Here is a 27,783-nt window from a genome sequence, read left to right as displayed (position 1 = left end):
TGTGTCGGACCCTCCCCGGGGCCTCGGAGCCGCGCGGTCTTGCCTGATTGGGGTCTGCAGCGCGGAAAACGTGGCAGGCCATCTGCGACTCCGGGTCGTCGGGCTGCGCCTTGATCAGGTAAGCAAAGTAGGTGAGGTCCTGGCTGTTGTGGATGAAGCGCGAGATGTGTTGCGCCTTGTGCTCGAAAATGAACACTGCCGGGTTGGGCTGCGCGGCCGTCGGGCCGGAGCCCCCAGTGGCCCCGGCGCCCGGCGCGGGGATGCAACGCAGGAAGGGCGCGCTGAGCACCAGAAGCACCTCGCGGGCCGCCGGCGCCCCGCAGCCGCCCGCCTCGGGCTTCTGGCTGCGCCGGCGGATCTCGGCCATGAGCCAGGGCAGCATGGGTAGCGTGGTCCTGCGGTCCAGGCACGACCCCCCTACGTACCACAGGCGGAACCTTTTGTCGTTCGGCTTCCCCGGGCCAGGCTGCGCCGGGGTGCCAGGCTCGGGCTCCAGTGGGTGCGGGAACGGCTCATCCTGAATGCAGCTGGGGGGCTCCATAACTCACTCCTCCCGAGGAGGGCACGGAGGCGGGGGGAAAGGCCCGCCGCGCCCCCCACCCCCCCAGTTCTCGCGTTGAAGGCGCCGCCGAAACTGTGCCAACTGCTGCGCTGGGCCGTGCGCCCTACTCGGCGCGACCCCGAACTCCGCGCCCTAACGGCCCTGCCCCATGCAGCACTTCTCCGGGCGCGGCTCCCGGGCTTTGGCGGCGGGCACCCGGGCAGCGCCGGCCAGCAGGACTGGCTGAAGAGGGCGAGTTAAATCGCCATTCTCCTTTCTCGGGCTCGCGCGTGGGGTCAGACCTCCCGTTCCTCGTCCGCGGCTCCGCGGGGTCCGAGGGCCCTCGCCGCCCTCTCCGGCGCTGCAGAGCCGCTGCGGCCGCCGCTCGCCGCGGGCGGGCACGGGGAGGCTGGGCGGGGAACCGGCTGTGGGCGGGCGGGAGGGGGTGACTTGGGGCGGAGCTGATTCCTACCAGGGTGACCGGCTGTCACCTGGAAGGTCGGGGTCCCCGGGCTGCGGCGCGGTCGGTCCCCCCGGAGGGCCTGCGAAAACTACTTCGGTGGAAAATAACAAAAACGAAACGCGGCCTCGCCGGGGCCGCTCCTCCTCCGGTCGCTGCAGCCCAGCTCGCTGCTCCTCCTCCTACTGTTCCCGTCCCTCCCTCGCTTCTTCCTTCCTTCCAGGCTGGCTGCTTCTTTAATCGGGCTGCCACCCCGCCTCCGGACGGGCGGGCGGGCGGGCGGAGAGCGTCGTCTCTGAAAGCTTATCTGAGAAGTCACCTCTGCCTCTTTTTCCGGCCGCGGTCGCCGACCGCTCCTCCAACCCGCCCCTCGGGCAGCAGTCCTGCGCCCGGTGCCGGCCCTGCCCCGACCAACTCGTCCTCTCTCGGGTCGCCAAGATCTCCGTTTTCTTTTGGGTGTCTCTGCTGCCCTCTGGAGAGGGGACCATTCTCAATGGGACCCTAAGACTTTTTTTTTTTTAAGTAATCATATTTGCTTGGTTTCAATTCCTTCTAAAGTCTACATGATTTCTGAATCTTATTTACTAATAATCTCAAAAAATACTCATGTTTTAAATCACGAAATTATGATGAATTTTTTTCCCATTTCAAAGGAAATTTATTTATGATTCTTTCATTAACACACACAGGGGCTTTGGTCATCTGAACAAAGAATATTTTTTTTTTAAGGAAGGTTTTTTAGGTCTTTGTTTTTCAAGGGAAATGAACACTTGTTACACGTTTGATTTTGACCTCAAGTCCTAATCAGATCTACTACCCTGGTGACCTAGAAGGAACTTTGTTGGCTCTGATACGCTTTTCCCTTCCTCAGGGATCTCAAGGCTCTTGGTAGACTGTCTCTTTGATGCTATTCTCTTAAACCTTTCTATTGTGTGAGAATATTACAATAGTAAAGTGTACTCCATCATTCCCTGTTCAAACTGCTTTGTCCTTTAGGGTCAGAGTTGCGCTTAGTCACTCAGTCACATCCGACTCTTCACAAACCCAACAGTAGCCCACCTGGCTCCTCTGTTCGTGAGGATTCTTCAGGCAAGAAGAGTGAAGTGGGTTGCTATGTCCTCCTCCAGGGAATCTTCCCAACCCAGGGATTGAACCTAGGTCTCCTGTATTGTAGGCAGATTCTTTATTGTCTGAGCCACCAGGGAAGGAGCTAAGAGAGGGTTATTGTAAGATTATATCTTACAATATAATCAACCCACTTCCTTCCACTGCCTCCTCAACCCACTTCCCCTCACTCAAAATGCTTAAATATTACTACCCCGTGTCTGTTTGGAATGGGTTTTCTAAATAAACACACCTGACAGGTTATACAGTGTGCACAAGACAATATGCCACAAAACATCACTCTTCCTTTCTCTCACAGAGGTATTCAAGTTCCAAAATATATTCCCACCATGTTCCATGTCCATCTGTCTTTTGGTTTTTCCCAGTCTTATCCAAAGCAGTCTCATTCCTACATTCTTCACCCACTACATCCAAGTAGTGCCTTCCACTGCACCTCTAAAGTTGGAAGATTGTGATCCCAAGTCTTCAAAATTCCAGAAAACAATCCAGTCACATGATAACAGCAAAATATAAGGCCTTGCCCAACATTTCAAAACACCGCAAACTAACAAAAATAAACTGAAAAAAGTTTTGATTAAGTCCTGTTTCCCTTGTGAGAGCATTTCCCAAACAAAAGTTATTTTTTATGAACCAAATACATCTGACAATCTACACCCATATCAAGGTCACCAATCACTGACCCTAGGGGAGATTGTGCTTGTGCTTAGTCGCTCAGTCCTGACCGACTCTTTGGGACCCCATGGACTGTAGCCTGCCAGGCTCCTCTGTCCATGGAATTTTCCAGGCAAGAATACTGGAGTGGGTTACTCCAGGGGATCTTTCCAACCCAAGGAGGGAACCCAGGTCTTCCACATTGTGGATGAATTCTTTACCGTCTCAACCACCAGGGAAGCCCAGGGGAGACTGTTACATGAGTGAAAGAAAAATACATGTAAAAACAGAATAGAGAAAATGAGGAGCTGTTTCAGTTTCCTCCAGGTGTCAACCCATTCTTACTAACTGAGTGCAGTCCAACAGCTGTAAATGTCAACCCTCCTTCAGGACAGTTTGCTTTTCTGTACCTGCCAGACTAGCTCCACCAACATTCCCTTGGCTTTCTCCTCTGACTTCTGGCACAACCCACACTCTCATCACACTCTCATCAGCTTCCCCACTAGGATGCTGAAGGTGATTCAAGACTTTCTCCTCCGAGGTCTCCCCCCACATCATGGCATCCGGTCCCATGACTTCATGGGAAATAGATGGGGAAACAGTGAAAACAGTGTCAGACTTTATTGTTTTGGGCTCCAAAATCACTGCAGATGGTGACTGCAGCCATGAAATTAAAAGACGCTTACTCCTTGGAAGGAAAGTTATGACCAACCTAGGTAGCATATTCAAAAGCAGAGACATTACTTTGCCAACAAAGTTTCGTCTAGTCAAGGCTATGGTTTTTCCTGTGGTCATGTATGGATGTGAGAGTTGGACTGTGAAGAAGGCTGAGCACCGAAGAATTGATGCTTTTGAACTGTGGTGTTGGAGAAGACTCTTGAGAGTCCCTTGGACTGCAAGGAGATCCGACCAGTCCATTCTGAAGGAGATCAGCCCTGGGATTTCTTTGGAAGGAATGATGCTAAAGCTGAAACTCCAGTACTTTGGCCACCTCATGAGAAGAGTTGACTCATTGTAAAAGACTCTGATGCTGGGAGGGATTGGGGGCAGGAGGAGAAGGGGACGACAGAGGATGAGATGGCTGGATGGCATCACTGACTCGATGGACGTGAGTCTGAGTGAACTCCGGGAGTTGGTGATGGACAGGGAGGCCTGGTGTACTGCGATTCATGGGGTCGCAAAGAGTCGGACACGACTGAGCGACTGAACTGAACTTAACTGATTGTCCATCTGGTGGCTCAGATGGTAAAGAATATGCAGGATACCTGGGTTCAATCCCTGGGTCAGGAAGATCCCCTGGAGAAGGAAATGGGAACCCTCTCCAGTATTCTTGAGAATCCTATGGAGAGAGGAGCCTTGTGGGCTACAGTCCATGGGATTGCAAAGAGTTGGACATGACTGAGCCACTAACACACACACTTTATTGTCCATCTTTCAGCTTCCCAGGGGGTTCAGACAGTAAAGAATCTGCCTGCAATGCAGGAGACCCAGTTTTGATCCACCAGAACTTGGTTCTGGTCTTCAGATATGCTTTCGCATGCTCTCTGGTGAAAGCCATGACATCCTCCAGCAGCCTGTTGATGACAAAGCAGAAAATGCTCCAAATCTTCCTATAGGGCCAGCACTGCCACTTCCGCCTGTGCTTCTACCTAGCCCATGTCCAAGGTGAACGTATTTCCTGCCTTCTCTTCAGAACTGCACCCCCCCACCTGCCCTAGGATGGCTGATCAACAGTTACTGCTCAAGTCAGAGCCACCTGCACTACTTGTCAATAGTATTTTAGAATTATCTTTTTAAAAATCTCCCTCTACTTATTTTGCTTTACAACTTCTCTGGAAGGAAACAGAGTTGCATGCAAACTGCGTGCAAACACAATCACGATAAAGTATTTTTAACTCCAATTTCACTTTAAGATATGACATGGTATGACAAACATGCATCTTCGTAGCTTTTGGTGCAGCCGATTTCTTAAAGTATGGAAAAGTTCCATTTTATTCATTGTATCTACCCAGTTCAGAGCTAGTACAGAGATTTCTCACCCTTTTATATGCAGCAATATGTCAATATATTTCCAAGGAACACAAAAAACATTCTAGGGAAAATCTAACCATTCTAATTTTTAAAAAGAAAGAAGTTACTTTTTTTTTTTTAAACAGAAAGTCTGGCTATCTTTTTTTTTTAATTTTTAAAATATAAGTTTATTTAACTAGAGGCTAATTACTTTACAATATTGTATTGGTTTTGCCATACATTGACATGAATCCACCACGGGTGTACACGTGTTGCCCATGCTGAACCCCCCTCCTACCTCCCTCCCCATCCCATCCTCTGGGTCATCCCAGTGCACCAGCCCCGAGCATCCTGTATCATGCATCGAACCTGGACTGGCGATTCATTTCACATATGATATTATACATGTTTCAATGCCATTCTCCCAAATCATCCCACCCTCGCCCTCTCCCACAAGTCCAAAAGACTGTTCTATACATCTGTGTCTCTTTTGCTGTCTCACATACAGGATTATCGTTACCATCTTTCTAAATTCCATATATATGAAGGTTCTTTTTTTAAGAGCAAATTGGACTTTTGTTCTTTTCACTCATTGAATTATAATTAAGAGGTAAAAAGTAAACAAAAGAAGTGGGAAAAAAACTGAAAGTTCTCAATTTTCTCCAAAGAACTTACAGGAAAAATGAAAATCTAGGTTTCTCTCTCACTCTCTTATTATTTTTTTCAGTTTAATGGTATTCTCACTTTCTATAAAGTTCTGGGACTATTTTTATCCTTTATGTAGGATCACAATGATCAATTATTATTCCTATGCTGAATTTCTGGATGCACCCTGATAGCTCTCATAAATAGAATTTAAGCTCCAAGATAAAGACATTATTAATGGGTTAGATTTACTCAGCTGGTTTACTCACACCACCACGCCTTTGTGCAAAGTAGAACCCTGCCTCAAGAAGCAGAGACAAGTTCTTGGAATGTGATTAAAACATTCTAGAACCTTATCAGAAACTCTTATACAGATCCATTTCCCTAGGCCACATATTTGAGATCTATAAAAGACAAAGAAAAGAACAGAGATCTGGGGAAAGCACAGACGTCTTATGGTTTCTATCAAATCAACAAGCTTGGGAGCTAGGATTGAATTTGGAGCCCTGGCAGGCCATTTCCTACTGGTGAAAGAACACGATGCAATAAACAACATCTACCTATTGACAGAAACATAGAAGAACTGTCTTTTATTACATAACATCCTAAGCATGATTGCTTCCTTCTCTGGCAGGCCCTCAGCCATTTCTTTGTGACTTTTTTGTGTGATGTTTATCTTACAGGCATTAATGAGCATTATTACTTTTACCAATATCTGATCCTCTCTGTATCCTGACACATGGGAAGATAGGCAAAATCATAAGACTTGTTTTGGCAGGAAAATGTGACCAGAAGTGGCTTGGGTCACATCTTGAGTAGAAGCATTTAAGGCCAGTAGTCCAGGCCCCAGCTCACTCTTGCTGTCCAGCCCGACTCTTCCCCTTCAGTGATCATGGTGGAAACGTCCACCATGAAGGCTTCTTGTGATCATAGCATCAGCACATGGAGGACAGCTGTCTTGGAGAACCTCCCAGGCACACAGCACACTTCCTATGAGTGGGAAATAAACTTTTTTCACTTTGTTAAGCCACTGGGATTGTGGAGTTGTTTGTTGCTGCTGCTGCTGCTGCTGCTAAGTTGCTTCAATCATGTCCAACTCTGTGCGACCCCAGAGACGGCAGCCCACCAGGCTCCTGCGTCCCTGGGATTCTCCAGGCAAGAACACTGGAGTGGGTTGCCATTTCCTTCTCCAGTGCATGAAAGTGAAAAGTGAAAGTGAAGTCGCTCAGTTGTGTCTGACTCCTAGCGACCCCATAGACTGCAGCCCACCAGGCTCCTCCATCCATGGGATTTTCCAGGCAAGAGTACTGGAGTGGGGTGCCATTGCCTTCTCCAGGAGTTGTTTGTTACCTTGCTGTAAATCTATTCTATCCTGTTCAGTAAGGTTATTATACTATGGTATATAAGATATCTTATATAACTTGCCTTATTATCATTTATGGGCTCCCAGGTGGCGCTAGTGGTAAACAACCCATCTGCCATAAGAGACTCCAGTTCCATCCCTGGGTCAGGAAGACCCCCTGGAGGAGGGCATGGCTTCCCACTCCAGTGTTTTTGCCGGGAGAATCCCCATGGACAGATGAGCCTGGCAGGCTACAGTCCATGGGGTCACACAGAGTCAGGCACAAGTGAAGTGATGTAAGACACACACACATTATCATTTATACATTTGGTTTATTGCGTGAATGAACCACATGGTAAACTATTACTTTCTTACTAACATTGTATCACCTGCAGAAACTTAGAGAATTGTATGCACATTAAAAAGTGTACAGTTATAGTTTGACCACTTGAATTTAGAAAAGGACAAGAGGATGAAGATACAATTTAAAATGTTTGGTGGCTATTATACCAAAAATCTGCAGGTATATGATGTTTACTAAATGGTGGGGTAATAAATCATCCTCTGACACCCCCAAACCTTCCACTTCCACTGCTACCCCTCAAAAAGGCCAAAGCATATGTTCATGAGACGCATCTCTGACAATCTGAAGAAGTGTCTACTAAACAGCCCCGTAGGCACTGCAACAAATGTATCCGAAAGTGTACCTTATATATTTTTTTAAAGTGCTCCTTTAATATCCCAATATTATAATGTTTTCAGCATTGACTAGAAGCTGTAACATTCAGTCAAATCCTAGTTTAAAAATTGTACTACATGAGAATTATAAGAGCCCAAGCTAGCACATAAGATTGGAAAGATTCATTGTAACCTCTTAGCTTGTTTCCTTTCTTCCAAGCACTAGTGTGCTCTCTTTTTTTTCTGTCTCTCTCTTGCATTCTGTGTCCTCCCTAGACATCTCCTTTTCCTTCCCTGCTCAAAAATCTCTAACTGAAGATACATATTTCCTAAAGCTGAAAGCACAAATCTTTCTAGTCTTATAATTGCTGCCCATGGTCCCTCCATTCCCTCAGCCAAATAATCCTTCGATTCTCAATGTATTATATGCTCAGTTCTTCATGGGGCTTCATAAGCTTCTTTTTCTCCCCAATTGCCCTTGCTTCCTGCAGCCAACAACTTGAATTTCCATCATCTTTCACAACACAAATACTCATCTATTGTTCATGACCCAAGTCAAGAGTCATGTCTTCTGTGAAGTTATTTCTTACTTCCCCAGTCAGAGTTAGTGGCCCTCTTTTCTTTGGTCTTTTTTTTTTTTTTTTTAAACTACATTTACTACTGTACCTCTTATTACATTTATAATTACTGGGTGATTTGTCTATGCCCACCCCCCACCATGAAGAGAGCATCTTGAAAGAAAGGATTATTGGTTTTGTGCTGTATTTTATTCCAGCTGAAACTACAGTAGATGACACTTATTAGGGTCTTAATAAATTCATTCCAATCCCAAAGAAAGGCAATGCCAAAGAATGCTCAAACTACCTCACACCTGTCTACACCTGACCTGCCTCTTGAGAAACCTGTGTGCAGGTCAGGAAGCAACAGTTAGAACTGGACATAGAACAACAGACTGGTTCCAAATAGGAAAAGGAGTATGTCAAGGCTGTATATTGTCACCCTGCTTATTTAACTTATATGCAGAGTATATCATGAGAAACACCGGGCTGGATGAACCACAAGCTGGAATCAAGATTGCCGGGAGAAATATCAATAACCTCAGATATGCAGATGACACCACTCTTATGGCAGAAAGTGAAGAAGAACCAAAGAGCCTCTTGATGAAAGTGAAAGTGGAGAGTGAAAAAGTTGGCTTAAAGCTCAACATTCAGAAAATTAAGATCATGGCATCCAGTCCCATCACTTCATGGCAAATAGATGGGGAAGCAGTGGAAACAGTGGCTGACTTTATTTTTCTGGGCTCCAGAATCACTGAAGATGGTGATTGCAGCCATGAAATTAAAAGACACTTACTCCTTGGAAGGAAAGTTATGACCAAGACTACATATTAAAAAGCAGAGACATTACTTTGTCAACAAAGGTCCATCTAGTCAAGGCTATGGTTTTTCCAGTAGTCATGTATGGATGTGAGAGTTGGACTATAAAGAAAGCTGAGCACAGAAGAATTGATGCTTTAAACTATGGTGTTGGAGAAGACTCTTGAGAGTCCCTTGGACTGCAAGGGGATCCAACCAGTCCATCTTAAAGAAGATCAGTCCTGGGTGTTCATTGGAAGAACTGATGTTGAAGCTGAAACTCCAATACTTTGGCCACATAATGCGAAGAGCTGACTCATTTGAAAAGACCCTCATGCTGGGAAAGATTGAGGGTGAGAGGAGAAGGGGATGACAGAGGATGAGATTGATCACCAACTCAATGGACATGAGTTTGGGTAAACTCTGGGAGTTGGTGATGGACAGGGAGGCCTGGCATGCTGCGGTTCATGGGGTCACAAAGAGTTGGACACAACTGAGGAACTGACCTGAACTGAACTGAAATATTGGGTGAATAAATGAATAAATGGCAGATGAGAATTTAAGAATCTAAAGTTGAAGAGAGGATTTTTAACATCACAGAGGCAATATGCCAAAATGATTTAATTAGCTAATTTCAGGTAAATGTACTAACTATATCCATCAGCTAATTAAAAATACTAGAAAATAACAGAATTCCTCTCCAAAATTGTGGTAGAGTTCTGACTGGAGATAGTAAGCAGAACACAAGTGTTTATGACTGAATAACAATTTCAGATACTATCAGGACTTTCCCCTATTGTTCCCTGTGACTTTTCCCAACCCATGCAACCTAAGTATTGCTTATTCAGGAAAACGATGACACAGCAGAACATAGATAAGAAAAGAGTCATTCTTAGCTTTCTGGTTTAGAAAGCTAAGAACCTGGCAAAGGCAAAAGATTTTGAATACTATGTGCTCTCGGAGTCAGTTTCTATTGCTCTTCATACTGAAAAAAAAAAAAAAAGTTTTCCCAAATTTGGGAGATAGAGATGAAGAGAGAGGAAATAAATAAAGGATAGTTATTAGAAAACTAGATATAAAAAGTATGGTTTTCAAGTCAGTAGAATATTGATCTATCTAGTAGGAAAGGAAAGGGAATAAAAAGAGAAAAAGATGAGAAAGGAAACAAAATTAAAGTGTGGTAATTAGGAAACTTAAAATAGTATGGCAACAGTAACTCCATACAGTAACTATAGTAAATGTAAGTTAGTTACTCTAATAGATCAAAAGATAAAGACTTGAAGATCCAGAAATATGTTGTCTACAGAATCACTTTTAAAACAAAAGGATATATAAACAATTGAAAATAAATAGAAGAAAATATATTAGGCATACATGAATGAAAAGAAAATCAGGGTTGTGGTTTCAGTGTCAGATTAAATAGAATTTAATGTAATGAAGGGGCTCATGAAGAAATATTTGCCAGTATAAGTATTAAGAAGATGATATTATACTTAAACATTTACACCCTAAATTGCTGTCAGATACAAAAAACAGCAATAAAAATAATAACAGAAAAAAAAATAGTGATTTTAGCAAATCATTCTCAGATACTATAAGATTAAATAAGCTGAATATAATCAAATTTCTAAATTTAATAGTATGATTTACAGTTTAAATATATGTAATGAATAAATGAATAGATAATACAAATTTTTTTATAGAACACCTGTGAAAGTGGCTAAAAAATGACTATGAACCACATCACCCAGGAAGCCCATAAATTCCAAAGGATTGCTATTATATACAATATGTTTTCTGATTAGTATTCAAGTTAATTAGAAATTGAGAACATAGGCTTACAAATCCATATATCTGGAAAGTAAGAAATATGGCATTGAATAATCCTGATTAAAAAGAAAATTTTAAATGTATAGAATTAAGTTTAAAAAATTTTTCAAACCTTATAGAATACAGATAAATGCATTGATTAAAGTATACTTATCAAAATAAAAAATAATGAATGAAAATAAATGAACTAAGAATTCAACTTAAAAAAAAAAAAAACAAGAAAAATTTTATGGAAAAACCCAAGGAAATAATAAGTAAAGAAGGAATAAAGTTAAGTCTTGAAATCAGGAAAATAAGGAATGGGAAAACAATAGAAAGGACTAGCAAGGAAGAATGTTAACATATCTATTGAGCATCTATGTTGTTTTAGAAGATTTGGTGATCATATTTTTTGCCTATTTTTAAAATTAGGGCCAAATCATAGAATCTCCCCATATTAGGAAGCATAAAATTTTGTTCAACATACATTTTCTATATTTCTCCCAGTTTATCATTAGCTTTTTGGAACATAACAAAAAGAATACAGTTGGTTTTTTTTCCCAAACACTCATGGAATAGTCAAAGAAATTAACTGTACCTTGTCTTCTAACATAGTTTAAGATGTCTTCACAGAAATTGAGATAATTATTCATTTACTTCAGCCTACACCCCTATACCAGTGCTACTTCTTATTGCTCTTGATAGATAAATGGATGGCAAGAATTATAAAAGCAATATTTTTTAATTAGGTAATTGAGGCATCAAATAAGTGAGTAATGAGAATAATGTTGTAGAAAATGAACACAATGCATAGCAAAATATTGCTAATCAAATGCACAGTGCTTGGCACACAGAAGGTGATTAATGAAGTCTGGTGAATGAACATGTTTAGAGCTCTCTTGAATGCCAAAGAACAGAATCAGTTTCAGAAGTTAAAAATTTCTGCAGAGGAAACAGTTTTTTCTTCTACCATAAGGCAGGGATAATTTTACAATACCCATTTTTTGTCTTACTGCATAATTCAGAAGTGCCTCAAGTGGTCTGAAAAACTCTGTTATCATAAAAACCATTTGAGGGATGAAAAGAAAGAAACATAGGGTTAAAATGAACAAATTTTTTTTGTTAAAAAAACAAATGTGCATTTGTTTTAATGCACATTTTCAGACCAGACAGCCCCACACCAGCCAAACATATGAAGTCAAGCACAAGTTACAAAATACTATTTGAATAAGGATATTAGTATGGAGAGATTAATCACTTCCTGCACTATGTACTCTTTTATTATTGACTGAAATTTCACATTTATGTTCTTCAGAATTACATGGATTTACACTGATGTTATTGATGCTGCAGTAAAATTGTCCCCTGTAAAAGTGCTTCCTGTTTAGTATTTCTAATGGTCCCTAAAAAGCTTAAAAATAAACCTATTTTAAATCTATCATGGGAAATTATTCCACATTTTCCTTGCTGATTTTAAAATGCATCACTCAAGCCACTAATATAATACAGATTAAAATGAACAAATATACATGTAATAGTTTTAAAACCAATCTTTATTTTGAATTAGTAATGTATATAGAGGGTAGAGAGTTTGAAATGTATAAAAAGATAAATACACCAAAATGTAAGTCTCCCTTCCACTCCCTTCCCCAGATACCCATTTCTTTCTGGAAACAACCATTGTTACAAGTTTATTATGCATGGATCTAAAAATGAAGTAATAATAATAGCCATCATCTGTTGAATATTCAATTCTGCACCAAGGTTCCTCACAAAAATCATATGAGATAACTATTATTATCCTCACTTTACAAATAAGAAAACTGAGTCATACACACATTGAGATTTTTTTTTTTAGGGTCATGCTTTGTAAGTAGGAGAATTTTGGTTCAAACAAGGGCCATTACTCATATTTGTACAGGTTGTACTCAAACAGATACTACACTAAAGAAAACAGTTAAGAAGAAGCTCGCTGAACAAGAGGGCTTCCCTGATGGTCTAGAGGTTAGGATTCTGCCTGTCCATGCAGGGGACGTGGGTTGGATTCCCGGTTCAGGAAGACCCCACATGCTGCGGAGCTACTAAATCCGTGCACCACAGCTACTGAACCCTCAATCTAGAGCCTGTGCTCCACAACCAGAGAAGCCACCACAATGAGAAGCCCGCACGCCGCAAGGAAGAGTAGCCCCACTCACTGCAACTAGAGAAAGTCCTCGCACTGCAGCAAAGATCCAGCACAGCCAAAAACAAATCAGACAATTAAATAAATCTTAAAAAAAAAATAAAGAAAGAAACTAGCTGAACTGATAGTGAAGGACAGGGAAGCCTAGCATGCTGCAGTCCATGGGGTCGCAAAGAGTCAGACATGATTCAGCAACTGAACAATTAGGGTAATTGACATTTGATAAAACGAAGAATGGTGCTAAAGCTGAAACTCCAGTACGATGGCCACCTCATGTGAAGAGTTGACTCATTGGAAAAGACCCTGATGCTGGGAGGGATTGGGGGCAGGAGGAGAAGGGGACGACAGAGGATGACATGACTGGATGGCATCACTGACTCGATGGACGTGAGTCTGAGTGAACTCTGGGAGTTGGTGATGGACAGGGAGGCCTGGCGTGCTGCGATTCATGGGGTTGCAAAGAGTCGGACACGTCTGAGCGACTGATCTGAACTGAAAGATGCCTTTAAAAGGTCTTTAACAATTAAGAATACTTTATTTACTTCTTAAATTATTTACTTATTTATTTATAATTATTTATTTACTTCTTACATTATGGAAAACTTCCTATGGTCCAGGCACTGGAAACATGGTTGCCATCCTCTCATGAGGAAGACAGGCAAAGGAAAAGCAACTACAATATTATGAGTATACAGAGTTGAGGTCATGCCATAACAAAACTCTAAAACATGTGACATTGATTCTAGGGCCATGTGGCAGATGGTAAGGAAACTGTTAGTGGAGGCAGGAAAAATACCAAGAAAACAATTTCAGGAGACTAGGGGGGAGAAAAGGAAGAAACTGCTATAGAAGCTTAAAAACTAGTGACCTATGTTATGTAATGCTAAAAGTACCGCTTGCAGTAACTTGGTGCACCCAGTAACATGGTGGACTTCTGGATTTGAGCAGGTTTCAAAGAGGAAAACAGAGTGTTCATACTAGCGGAAGTAGGAGCTTCAAGAAAGACAAAGGCTCGGAAAACAACTGGCCCCTTTGTAAGCAGAATTTAAATAGATTGTAGGGGGGGCTAGAATTAGTCACGAGTATAAACTCTTATTTTCAGCTTCTGGAGCAAATAAAAGATTTTCAAATTAAAACATGACCTAAAGATAAAATCAAAGTTATAAGACACTTTTTTATAAGACTTCTAAGCAGTCTAAATTGGTGCTTTATTGGGCTGAATAAAATGTCTTCTCAAAAGCTTGAAGATGTAGGTCAACAAAAGCCTGATCCCAAAGTAAATTAGTCTAAAATACAGAAGACTGTCTTGAAAACAAGTGTGGCTTTGGCTTCTAGAGAATGGAGTGGATTTTCACCTGGTATATAGCAAACTCCCAGTATTCTTAAGGGAACTGTACTAGCAAAAGTACTGCCAACCTGGGCTAACAGGAACATGACTATTCAGATCATAAAGAAGTTTCTAGGTTCCTAACTTTATGCATACAGGAACAGGCTGAGAAACTTGCTTAAAGGGCATACGGGGAGATGAACTGCAATTGGGCATTTGGAATTTTAAACGTCTGTGGGTTATCAGAACAGAGAAATCAGAGGAGTTGAACATCTGGTTCTGAAATTTAGGAGACAGATCTGGGCTAGAGATATAAATTTGAGAATCATCAGCACATATGAAATAACAAATCACAAATCCATGCTTTCAGCTTTCGTTGAAATATAGGCTAAATCTTGGAACCCCCGCATCACAAATGTTATTCTGTGAGAATCTTTAACAGAAGCAGAAAATCGCTGACACAAGTGCTTTTGAGGACACAGAGCACTGGGCTACTTTTACAACACTACCCTATCAGTCAGGTCCTAGAAAGAAAAAAATCCACCCTTGATGGATTCAAATGAGATTTTGGTGAAAGGAGTAACAAGGTGTGGGCAAAACTGAGGAGAACAGGGAATACTGAGGCACTGAGAGACTTACAGCAGTGGGGAACCCATACTACACGGATGACTGAAAAATCAAGAGTAGGAAATGGCATTAATGGAACTTGAAGGGAGCACTGCCCAGCAGAACCTATACAGTAAATCTACATACAAATAAGTTCCACTCCATGAGCAGGTTCATAAGTCCAATTTGTTCATAAGTCAAGCACAGTTAGCCTAGGTACCCAATTAACACTATCAGCTATAGAGTACTGTACTGTAATGGGTTTATAATATTTTTCACACAAATAATGCATAAAAAACAAGCAAAAAATTAAAAAAAAATTTTAATCTTACAATACAGTACCTTCAGAAACACAGTTGGCAACCCACTCCTGTATTCTTGTCTGGGAAATCCCATGGACAGAGGAGCCTGGTGGGCTATAGTCCATAGGATCATAAAAGAGTCAGACAAGACTTAGCAACTAAACAACAACAACAGTACAACAGCTGGTATACAAGGACTGGCATTGAGAGAACTGACAAGAAGAGTTACTGACTGGAGATAAGTTACTGACTGGGAGGTGGCAGAGCTGGAAGACCATCAGCAACAGGAGATGGAGGGCAAGCTGCAATTTCACTCACCTTTGACATGGCATTGGACATGTAAATGCATGTTTGAGTCTTTGAAATTTCACAGCTTGAAGGTTCCTATGTAGGGGACTTACTGGGGGTGGGGAGAGCAGCTACTGCCAAAGATACAGCATAGAGAAGGGAGCAAGCAGAGAAGAAATGTCCTGACCTTGCTGTCCTCTTGTATGACATCTCCTGCTGGTACACATGCCACTAGACAAGCCAAAGGGGCACAATCCTCACAGAGGACAATTTTCCAGGGCAGAAGGCAACCGGTTATAATTCAAATATCAAAAATGCAAGAGTATGTAGCACTAGCCAAGTGGGGAGAAGGCCATGTCCAATTTATATATGCAGGTTCTGTATCATAAATATGAATCACTGGGCAGTTTGCTCAGGACAAAAAGAACCTTTTTGTGATATGCTATTTTTAATTACAAAAGGATTACCATCGTCATCTTCTCCTTCAGAATGTAACATTAACTCAAAACAATAGATACTGCAGTTTATTTTTCATGTTTGTTATGATAATACCTTTATCAATTACATCAGTATTGCATGAAATTGTATCTGTTAGAATATTTGTTGTAAGAACTGACTCTACACACCTACTTTGTAATATATACCCAGCATTGTGATGCCTAAGATACTAACAATAAACCTAATAACTTCTCTGTCACTTCACTGGTATTTATTTGGCATGAAATAGATTGCTAATTGGGATTCATTAAAACATTTATTTTGGCTTTCTCCTCTTAGACCTATTTACACAAAACAGGCTTTGTGATCCCAACAACTTCATGTCTAAACACATGTCAAAGCATTTTTCTTACATGATGTGGATGATAATTTCAGTCTGAAGAGCTGATGACATCAAACACAGAGGGCTGACAATGAGAAGGAAAGATGTATAGGAAACCCTGAAGAACATCAACATTTAAGGGAAATATAGACCAAAATGTAGCATGCAAAAAGGCTAAGAAGGATGAACCAGAGACATAGGAAGAATGTGGTTTCCCATGGAAACCCAGGAAAAAGAGAAGTGGTCCACATTTTTAAAAGATGCATACAGATCAAATAAGGTGAAGACTGAATTGGTTCCCCTCCATATTTAGCCACATGCCATGTTATTGGTGACTACAGAGAATGTACTTTTATTAAGAGCAGGAGAATGAATGAGAGAAGCAGACATTAAAATGCTAAGTATAGACAAAATTTTAGAGGTTGCTTGGCTGTGCAGAGAAGAATAAAGGCGAGTAGCTGAAGGGGGGAGCTAGGGAGACAGGAGATGATTTTCAATTTGGTTCAGTTTAGTTGATTTTTAGCTAAAAAAATCAACTATTTGACTGAGACTATTGAGCACAGTTAAATACTACTGGGAAGAAGCAAATGGAGTGAGAGAAGTTGAATATACAGAAGAGAAAACAGTTACTCAAAAAATGGAACAAAGCATCTGTTACAAAGTAGATGCTTGGTAGGTATCTGTTAAATAAATGAGTGAATTCCTTTACAAGTAGGGATGTATTTAAGACAGCAACCAAGTGAAGGAATTATTTGTAGACATGAGGCATGAGATCTCTTCCATCAAAAAGGCAGAAAAGGAGGACACAGTTGTAAATGCACGTAATTTGGTAGATGTGAGGTCAAGAATTTGAGAAAGTTCTATTAGATGATTTCTATTTTCTCTGTGAAATTAATGATGAATCATCTGAGAGATAAAATCTGAGGGTAGCAGATTGGAAGGACTGAGAAGAATGAAAAAGGTTTCTAAATCGTATTCTGAAAGGATGCTTCAGAGAGAAGCCCCTTTCAGCAGCTGTGAGCCTCTGCAATGTGCATGGTGGCTGGTGAAAGGGGTTGCCCAGTGCATGCTCCCAGGACAGAGCCTCAGGGCCCCATCAGGTGAACTCACCATTACCTGGCATCCTTCCCTGCTCCTCCCTCACTTGAAATTCCTGGCCACAGTCTCCAGTATTTTTTCTCTCCTTTGTTCCTGTCACTGTTCCACCAGATTTGGTAGATACTGATAGCACCCTGGGGGCTTCCCTGGGGGATCAGACAGTAAAGAATCTGCCTAAAATGCAGGAGACTCAGGTTTGATCCGTGGATCAGGAAGATCCCCCTAGAGGAGGGCATGGCAACCCACTCCAGTATTCCTACCTGGAAAATCTCATGGACAGAGGAGGCTGGTGGGCTACAGTCCATGGGGTGGCAAAGACTCGGATACAACTTAGTGACCCTGAGCGCACACACACACACACACACACAGAGCTAGTTCATGACCTTGGACCATTCTGCCTCCTAACCTGGGCAATGTCTCATGGTTCCACTGGAGGACGTTTTAATAGCTCATTACAATTTTGAGACCTGCTGAGCCAGATATGACCCTATCAACAAAGTACCCGCCAGTCTTCAAAGGATCAAACTGGGCACAAGATCTAAGAAGGCAGGGAAAAACGTGAAAGTGAAATTCGCTCAGTCACATCCAACTCTTTGCGAACCCATGAACTATACAGTCCACAGAATTCTCCAGGCCAGAATATTGGAGTGGGATAGCCTTTCCCTTCTCCAGGGGATCTTTCCAACCCAGGGATCGAACCAGGCCTCCCACATTGCAGGCAGATTCTTTACCAGCTGAGCCACAAGGGAAGCCCAAGAATACTGGATTGGGTAGCCTATCCCTTCTCCAGCAGATCTTCCCGACCCAGGAATTGAACCAGAATATGCACTGCAGGCATATTCTTTACCAACTGGGCTATCAGGGAAACCTGGTAAGAAGGCACGGAAGCCTACTTCATTGTCTACTGAGTCTCTACACAGAACTTGAGTCATCGTGCACTAACACCCTTGCTCATCTAACATGCTCAAGTCCTAAGGGCTTCAATCCCTCCACTCTCCCAGGTACCTGACAGTGGAAAGGACTTGTCCCTTTGAGAGGAGATGCTGCTTGAAATCTACATCAATATGACCTTAGCAAACAGCCTCAACAAGGAAACTTTATTAGGATATAACATAGAAAGCCTAACATGCCCCCAAAAGAGAAAACAGTCATAAGATAAGCAGTTTTGTTACAACAGTCAGAGGAACTCCTAAATCTGTATACAGCTGAATATTACAGTCCAACACAAGAGTTGAACAAACATAAACTACATGTCAATTGTAGTTATGAAGAGGTGGCAAGAATACACAGAACTGCAAAAAAAGATCTTCATGACCCAGATAATCACAGTGGTGTGATCACTCACCTAGAACCAGACATCCTGGAATGTGAAGTCAAGTGGGCCTTAGCAAGCATAATTATGAACAAAGCTAGTGAAGGTGATGGAATTCCAGTTGAGCTATTTCAAATCCTAAAAGATGATGCTGTGAAAGTGCTGCACTCAATATGCCAGCAAATTTGGAAAATTCAGCAGTGGCCACAGGACTGGAAAAGGTCAGTTTTCATTTCAATCCCAAAGAAAGGAAATGCCAAAGAATGCTCAAACTACTGCACGATTGCACTCATCTCACACGCTAGGAAAGTAGTGCTCAAAATTCTCCAAGCCAGGCTTCAGCAATACATGAACTATGAACTTACAGATGTTCAAGCTGGTTTTAGAAAAGGCAGAGGAACCAGAGATCAAATTGCCAATGTCCGCGGGATCTCAAAAAAGCAAAAGAGTTCCAGAAAAACATCTACTTCTGTTATATTGACTATGCCAAAGCCTTTGATTGTATGGATCACAACAAACTATGGAAAATTCTTCAAGAGATGGGAATACAAGACCACCTTACCTGCCTCCTGAGAAATCTGTATGCAGGTCAAGAAGCAACAGTTAGAACTGGACATGGAACAACAGACTGGTTCCAAATTGGGAAAAGAGTACATCAAGACTGTATATTGTCACCCTGCTTATTTAACATATATGCAGAATACGTCATGCAGAATGCTGGGCTGGATGAAGCACAAGCTGGAATCAAGATTTCCGGGAGAAATATCAATAACCTCAGATACACAGATGACATCACCCTTATGGCAGAAAGTGAAAAAGAACTAAAGAGCCTCTTGATGAAAGTGAAAGAGGAGAGTGAAAAAGTTGGCTTAAAGCTCAATATTCAGAAAACTAAGATCATGGCACCTGGTCCCATCACTTCATGGCAAATAATGGGGAAACAATGGAAACAGTGACAGACTTTATTTTGGGGGGCTCCCAAATCACTGCAGATGATGACTGCAGCCATGAAATTAAAAGACGCTTACTCCTTGGAAGAAAAGTTATGACCAACCTAGATAGCATATTAAAAAGTAGACATTACTTTGCCAACAAAGGCTCGTCTAGTCAAAGCTATGGTTTTTCCAATAGTCATGTATGGATGTGAGAGTTGGACTATAAAGTAAGCTGAGTGCTGAGGAACTAATGCTTTCGAACTGTGGTATTGGAGAAGACTCTTGCGAGTCCCTTGGACTGCAAGGAGATCCAACCAGTCCATCATAAAGCAAATCAGTCTTGAATATTCATTGATACTGAAGCTGAAACTCCAATACTGTGGCCACCTGATGCGAAGAACTCACTCATTGGAAAAGACCCCGATGCTGGGAAAGATTGAAGACGGGAGGAGGAAGGGGACGACAGACGATGAGATGGTTGGATGGCATCACCGACTCAATGGACATAAGTTTGAGTAAGCTCTGGAGTTGGTGATGGACAGGGAAGCCTGGCGTGCTACAGTCCGTGGGGTCACAAAGAGTCAGACACAGGGACTGAACTGAACTGAACTAATTAACAATGTGTATATAAAGTATTTTTTAGAAACTAGATAATTTTAAGTCAGTTCTCAACAAAATGTCAGAGAATGCAACACAAATTCTTGGATAATATATATAGCTTCATGAAAAACTTTACCAAATAACTGATAATCCAGTGCTGAGATTATGAAAGAGAAAACACTGGCGAACGTGGTTTAGGAAATTTATTTTAAGCAAAAGTGGAGGGAGGAGGTGGAAGAAAGAAAAAATGACGTCTGAAAAGTTAAAAACATTCCGAGAAGGAGTGAGACCACCTCTGGATTATATAGTTACAAAATTTTTCCTTCACTTTGCTCTAATGTATATGAAAAAGTTATTTAGACCATGCAGTATTTTTTTACAGTTATGGCTATAACTCTAGAGGAGAACTAGTCATCTGTTTTGGATCATTAAACTCAGTTGTACCTTTGATTAAAATTCCACTCTTCTCTCAGCTACTCATTGTGATACTCCCTGTTTTAAAGTAATTCTCCCTTGTTAAATGATGCATTGCTTCCTTATTTAAAAAAAAAAAAAGCAATGAGAGGCAGATCGCTGAAAGAGGCTTTATTTTCTTATTACTTTACAAAAACAGAAGAAGTCCTGGAACAGGGAAGCTAGAAATCTGTCTCGTTGGACCTCGTCTCTTATAAAAGAAGGAAAAACTTTTTTTCAAAATAAGCAAAGAAAAAAACTGGACAAATCTCATGCAGAATTTTCATCAGAAAAAACAGAAAGCGCAGAATAAAGTCCTCACAAACTGTGACAAAAACACTTCAAAAAGACATGCTGACCAAATGTGAAACTGTAAAATCTAATATTTCAAAACAAGCTAAAAGAAATTAAGAAAAGTATAGAAACTATGAAAGAATAACATAAATTAGCATTAGAGAAACTCAAAAATAGCAAATGCAGAATCCAGAATTATAAAGCAAGGAAGCTGAGACCTTTGTTGAGTTTCTGTCTGCCCTTTCTTTCATCTGGCCCATCAAATTAGCCCATTATTTCCTAGGCTAATTCTGTGTTGGCCACAAGCCTGCGCGGTGCTGATAGAAACAGCAAATTAAGCACATGGTAGCTTTCATTGAGCAAGAAGCCAATGAGAAAGCAGAAAAACAGCAGCGAAGGCAAAGAAAAGGTAAAAGCTGAGAAAAGTTATCTTGAGCAAACAAAGGGGGTAGCTTCACTCAGCTCTAGTCAATCATTGGCATGGGAGAATGTACATGTAGTATTTTGGGGCCTGTATTTTTTTAAAAGACTCTCAAATTGAAAAAATTTATGGAGTTCAAAAGCGCATTTCTGCTGGACAATTAGATGTGTGACTCTTAAACTGAGGCTAAAGAAAAACCACCTATTTATTTATTTAGCCATTCATTCATTCAATATTCAGTTTTATTGTTTGATGTTTTAATGATTACAAAATTTATAATAAGGCACTTTAAAGGATGATCATTTTATTATTTTACAATTTTATTCATGTTTCACATATATTAGAGTATGATTCCTGTCTTTAAATGTTTACCATGACTTGGGAGAGTTTTAATGTTTACTTATTCTGTTCATCTTAACATATCCCTCAGTCTTATGGTCAGTTTCTTTTAAAATGTTTTAAATATTTTAGTCAAATTAGTTTTTCCAAATGATTTGTATGTAAAACTACTTTTAGAAATTTGTTAGCATCAAACAAGCATCTTTTACTGCCTATTATGGACTAAGCTGCTTACCAATTCATGTATCACTAATCAGAATATAAAAAACACATTATCTGGCTGAAAGTATACTTTAATTATGGTAGTATGTATGATTTATGCCAGCTGTATGATAAAAATTGCTCTATGATGTATCCTGGTCTCCCATCTTGAAGTAAGAACAAATATATTTATAGACTAAAAATGCTAATATTTTTTAATTTTTTAGTAAAACAAGGTAAATTATCAGGATATAAAAAAAACCCAACTTACCTATTGTACAGCACAGGGAACTCTACACAATATTATGTAATAACCTATATGGGAAAAGAATCTGAAAAAGGATGGAGATATATATATGCATAACTGAATCAGTTTGCTGTACATCTGAAACTAACATTGTAAATCAACTATACTCCAGTATAAAATAAAAACTAAATTATAATATAATTATATAATTATAAAATATATAATTAAATTATATATAATTTAAATTATAAATTATATATAATTTTATAAAATTTAAAAATTTTAAACATAATTTTTAAAATAAAATATAAATCTATATGGAAATTTTCACACAAATAAAAAGGACAATGGCATAATGAACCCAAATATACACATCATCCAACAACCATTAATAAATGGGTAATCTTTCACTTACACTCCAATATCTAAATGTTTATGAGTAGAAACAGACTCCTCAGCTGGTTTTTACTCACTCTGTAATTTCAAAATCACTGCCACAGGAAATCTTATCTCCTCAAGGGCATGACCAATGTCATTCTCCTCAGTATCCTTGACTCTTGGTATGTGTGCTCCAGAGGAGACACCAAATCTATGAATGATGAATGGTTAGATGTCTACCCTAAAAGCAAGGGGTTTTTCACACCCATCTATGAGTGGCATTTTTAGCAAGAAATAAAAAATACCCTCTTTTCTCATCCCCCAAACTAAGTCACTGCTTCTACAGTGTGAAGGGGTTTGCACATGTTGGGAGGAGGCAGTCTGCTTCTCCAGGGTTTCCACATGCCCTGCCATTTCTTTGTAAACTCCTATGGGCCAGAATGTTAATATCTGTCTGAATTCCTCAAACCTGTTGCTTAGTCATCATGGGTCAGAATCTGAAATCAACCTACATCCGGCAATTATGACCTTAATAATAACAGTTCTTTAGTAACACATCTTAAATATTTCTTTGCCCTTTCCCTTGGCACAGAAATGTGAAACACAATGAGATATGTAAGTGCTTTTCTTTAACAAACGTTCTTCATATGCTGAAACAGTAACTAGCTGAAGATTAACAGCTACCTTCTCCTGGGGTACTTGGAATTCAAAAGAGAATAAATCAGGATCAAGTTACTCAAGCTATGCAATCCATAATATTCAGTATTTCTGTGTGCTATGAAATGGTTACATCAATGGCTGGAATATCCCTTATCAAATACAGGACTAGTCAAATCGGCACCCTTCATTGGAAAATAACACGTAAAATAGTAAAATTCCATTTAAATGATGGCAAATAAGTTCTTATTCAAATTTGAAAACCTTAATACTTAAATTCTGAAATTCTTGATAAACATAGTAGAATGAGGTCTTCCCAGGTGACGCTAGTGGTAAAGAACTCTCCTGCCAATTCAGGAAACCTAAGAGATGAGAGTTCAATCCCTGGGTGGGAAAGATCCCCTGGGTGAGGGCATGGCAACCTACTCCAGTATTCTTACCTGGAGAATCCCATGGACAGAGCATCCTGGTGGGCTACAGTCCATAGGGTCGCCAAGTGTCAGACACAACTGAAGCAATTTAGCATGCATAGTAACAGTAGAATGAATAGGCTAAATTCATACTAGCATCATTCATTTTGGGAGAATTAATACTAATATTAATGAACGATCACAAAAGTTAGATTATTTCTTTAGGCAATATATAAGAAGTTATTTAGTAAGTTACCTCTAGAATTTTTAGAAGAGTTGACTTATGCCTGTGCAGAAAAGAGTTAACATAGCACTCCTGACTGCTTATACTTACAGCTGGCAAAGTTGGCCCTTCATTGGCATCTGGGAACTTGTATTCCAGGAGAATTCCCACCATTGACTGATACGAGCAGTTCACTGTGTCTCAACTGTTTTTACAAACAATATAATTATGCAACCCTCTGCATTCCTTCTGGGAGTTTGAAATTCGAGTACATGCCAGGCAAGGGTGCCCATATGATAAGCTCCCAGTAAAAACAAATCTAGGTATTGAGTCTCTAATGAGCTTCCCTGGTTGGCAACATTTCACACAATTAGACACAACTTGTTGGGTGAGAGATTAGGCACATCCTGTGTGACTCCACTGGGGAAGGAATCTTGGAAGCTTGCAACACTTTCAAAAATATATATATACTTAAAAAGTAACTGAAGGTGCAGCAAACCATTTCTAGATTTAGCCCCATGTGGCATTGGCACCCCACTCCAGTACTCTTGCCTGGAAAATCCCATGGGTGGAGGAGCCTGGTAGGCTGCAGTCCATGGGGTCGCTAAGAGTCGGACACGACTGAGCGACTTCCCTTTCACTTTTCACTTTCATGCATTGGAGAAGGAAATGGCAACCCACTCCAGTGTTCTTGCCTGGAGAAACCCAGGGACGGCGGAGCCTGGTGGGCTGCCGTCTTTGGGGTCACACAGAGTCGGACACGACTGAAGCAACTTAGCAGCAGCAGCCTTTTCACTTTGCTCTGGTTTGCTGGTATGATTATATGCTGAGTCCTGTGATTACTCCTTATGAATTACTAAAACTGAAGGTAGTCTTGAGTAACCGCCCCCCCCAACAATCCCCTAATCTACTTTGGAAAGAACCACTTAATCTGAGAATTAGTAATCTGCACCCCAATATGAGAAATAGCTTCTAAATGCATTACCAATGAATATTTAAGTATTTCCTAAGCATTGTGAGTCAAGACATATGTAACAACTATAATTTGTTCTGCTTTTGGTTACAATGTTGCAAGCCATTAATAAAGATTTTTTTTTCTAGTTATTGTCAGAACAAGTCACCCATGATTACTGCTCTCTGCATCAGGCAGGACCCAAGGACAAAATTCAGATCTCTTTTAACTATTTAGGCTTATCTTGAACTCTGTGTTTTACTTTTATCTAACCTTGTCTCTCATGAATGCTTGGGGTTTTTTTGTTTGGTTTTTTAACTTTGAAAACTAATAGTTAATTGCAACCTAATCTAAACCATTGTACAGGATAGTACCCTGTATATATGCTTCTCTGCACTGAACTCAGCTATGCTGCCTTCCCACGTGTAAGTGTGTGTGTGCTCTGTCACTCAGTTGTGCCGAACTCTTTGTGACCTCATGGACTGTAACCCACCAGGCTTCTTTACCCAAGGAATTTTCCAGGCAATACTGGAGTGGGTTACCATTTCCTACTTCAGGAGATCTTCCCAGCCCAGGGATGGAACCCGTGTCTCCTGCACTGACAAGCAGATTGTTTACCGCTGTGCCGCCGTTTTCCTACTCCTCTTTTATGTGTCCTAACGTCCACAGTGTTTCTCTCTCTCTCTCTTATTGCAAGTATAATTGCCAGACATTTCAAAACAGTTTAGGTAAACCATACAGGAAGAAGGGAGTACTGAATGGGCAATACATCCAAAGAAAAAATAGTGGGAAAAAAAGGGTAAGCACTTAATATCGGTAAATGAAAATTAGTCAATATACAACTAATGTTGTATGTGTCCATAATATCCATGTGGCTCTTCCCCTCTGTACTTTTTTAGTTCTTATAATCTCTAGTAGCGCAGCCTCTTGTGAACAACGTTGAATTTGAAGCCATGGGTAACTAGCTTACTAAAGGATCATCGTGAAGACTAAGATGCAGTGAAAATGGGGAATTTCCAATTTAGAATTTCTTTTCTTTCCATGCACTTGCTTGACATGGAAGTTCAATCTCAAATGCTGTCTCCTTCTGGATACCAGAGAAGACACTGAAGGCCAACAGTTTCTTTTCAGTCATTTCTTCATTTCACGAGTAAACCAAAGAACATCTGTGCGCGCTAAGTCACTTCAGTCGTGTGCCCACCAGGCTCCTCTGTCCATGGGATTTTCCAGGCAAGAATACTGGAGTGGGTTGCCATGCCCTCCTCCACACCCAACCCAGGGATTCAACCCGCATCTTTAAAGTCTCTCGCATTTCCAGGCAGGTTTTACCAGTCGTACCACCTGGAAAGCCCCATAAAGAACATAGTTCAGTTCAGTTCAGTTCAGTCGCTTAGTTGTGTCCGACTCTTTGAGACCCCATGAATCGCAGCATGTCAGGCCTCCCTGTCCATCACCAACTCCCAGAGTTCACTCAAACTCACATCCATCGATTTGGTGATGCCATCCAGCCATCTCATCCTCTGTCGTTCCCTTTTCCTCCTGCCCCCAATCCCTCCCAGCATCAGAGTCTTTCCAGTGAGTCAACTCTTCCCATGAGGTGGCCAAAGTACTGGAGTTTCAGCTTTAGCATCATTCCTTCCAAAGAACACCCAGGGCTGATCTCCTTTAGAATGGACTGGCTGGATCTCCTTGCAGTCCAAGGGACTCTCAAGAGTCTTCTCCAACACCACAGTTCAAAGGCATCAATTCTTCAGCACTCAGCTTTCTTCACAGTCCAAATCTCACATCCATACATGACCACAGGAAAAACCATAGCCTTGACTAGACGGACCTTTGTTGGCAAAGTAATGTCTCTGCTTTTGAATATGCTACCTAGGTTGGTCATAACTTTCCTTCCAAGGAGTAAGCGTCTTTTAATTTCATGGCTGCAGTCACCATCTGCAGTGATTTTGGAGCCCAAAAAAATAAAGTCTGACAGTGTTTCCACTGTTTCCCCATCTATTTCCCATGAAGTGATGGGACCAGATACCATGATCTTCGTTTTCTGAATGTTGAGCTTTAAGCCAACTTTTTCACTCTCCTCTTTCACTTTCATCAAGAGGCTTTTTAGTTCCTCTTCACTTTCTGCCATAAGGATGGTGTCATCTGCATATCTGAGGTTCTTGATATTTATCCCGGCAATCTTAATTCCAGCTTGTGCATCTTCCAGCCAGTGTTTCTCATGATGTACTCTGCATATAAGTTAAATAAACAGGGTGACAATATACAGCCTTGATGAACTCCTTTTCCTATTTGGAACCAGTCTGTTGTTCTATGTCCAGTTCTAACTGTTGCTTCATGACCTGCATACAGGTTTCTCAAGAGGCAGGTCAGGTCGTCTGGTATTCCCACCTGGAAAGCCCCATAAAGAACATAGTAACCATGGTTAATAAACAAGAGAGAAGTACCAGCACTCAACCTGATGAAGTCATCTGAGGAGGCTCATCTCTTCAACAACTCTCCAGGTAGTGAGAGAATCACCATTTGGTTTTAATTTGGCTTTTAGCTGGGGAAGGAACTTTATCTTGTAAAGGAGCTCTGTTTCTATAAGACCAATAGTCTATTTTCCCATTTCCCTTTCAGGAACACGCATGCTCACTGCAGCCACTACAATCCCAATAGCAGCAGCCAGCTGAAAGCCAGCAATTTTCAGTGTGAAATATAAATCCTGCCACTTACTGCCCATATAAGGACAAATAAAGCAGAAAATTGACAAAACACACACACACACAAAAACACAAAACTTTATCCCAGTGCAGATTCGCAACAGCTGCAAAGTTGTCTCCATCATATCCAAATACAGACCCGTGTAGGAACCAAAAGCCAATATATCTGCCCAGCCCCATCCACACCCAACACACACTGGTGGGACAGAGACAGGAAAACATAAGGAACAAACTGCCTCTTACTTGATTGCCTACTTACTTATTTGAAAGATGAACGGGAGACACAGCTCTCCTGATCCACAGCAGTGATGAAATCCTGCCAGGAAGGAATTATGAAGACCTCCTGCCCAAGATCACGTAACTAACTCAGTTTCTTCAGTTTTAAAGAACAGATAATAAATTCTCCACTCTACCACA

The 27,783-nt window shown here is 41.0% G+C and overlaps 1 protein-coding gene and 1 long non-coding RNA gene across 4 annotated transcripts in view; one reads left to right on the top strand and one right to left on the bottom strand.

Annotated features, from left to right (window-relative positions):
- The window catches only part of TBC1D4 (TBC1 domain family member 4), a 215,327-nt gene extending 214,042 nt beyond the window's left edge, over nt 1-1,285 (bottom strand). The window contains exon 1 of one of the 3 annotated variants that reach the window (XM_025262748.3): nt 44-1,285. In XM_025262748.3, the coding sequence (XP_025118533.3) occupies nt 44-541 (498 nt within the window). In that variant the 5' untranslated portion in view covers nt 542-1,285. The remainder of the gene's footprint in view (nt 1-43) is intronic. The other 2 variants (XM_006054121.4, XM_006054123.4) reach the window with 2 other exon arrangements.
- LOC112578437 lies at nt 1-27,783 on the top strand. Its single transcript, XR_003102700.3, has 3 exons — nt 1-118; nt 27,014-27,165; nt 27,284-27,783. It is a non-coding gene; the product is annotated as an uncharacterized LOC112578437 (long non-coding RNA).

Source organism: Bubalus bubalis, chromosome 13 (assembly GCF_019923935.1).
Source record: "Bubalus bubalis isolate 160015118507 breed Murrah chromosome 13, NDDB_SH_1, whole genome shotgun sequence".
Classification (NCBI taxonomy): Eukaryota; Metazoa; Chordata; class Mammalia; order Artiodactyla; family Bovidae; genus Bubalus; species Bubalus bubalis.
This window is presented reverse-complemented; position numbering and strand designations above follow the sequence as displayed.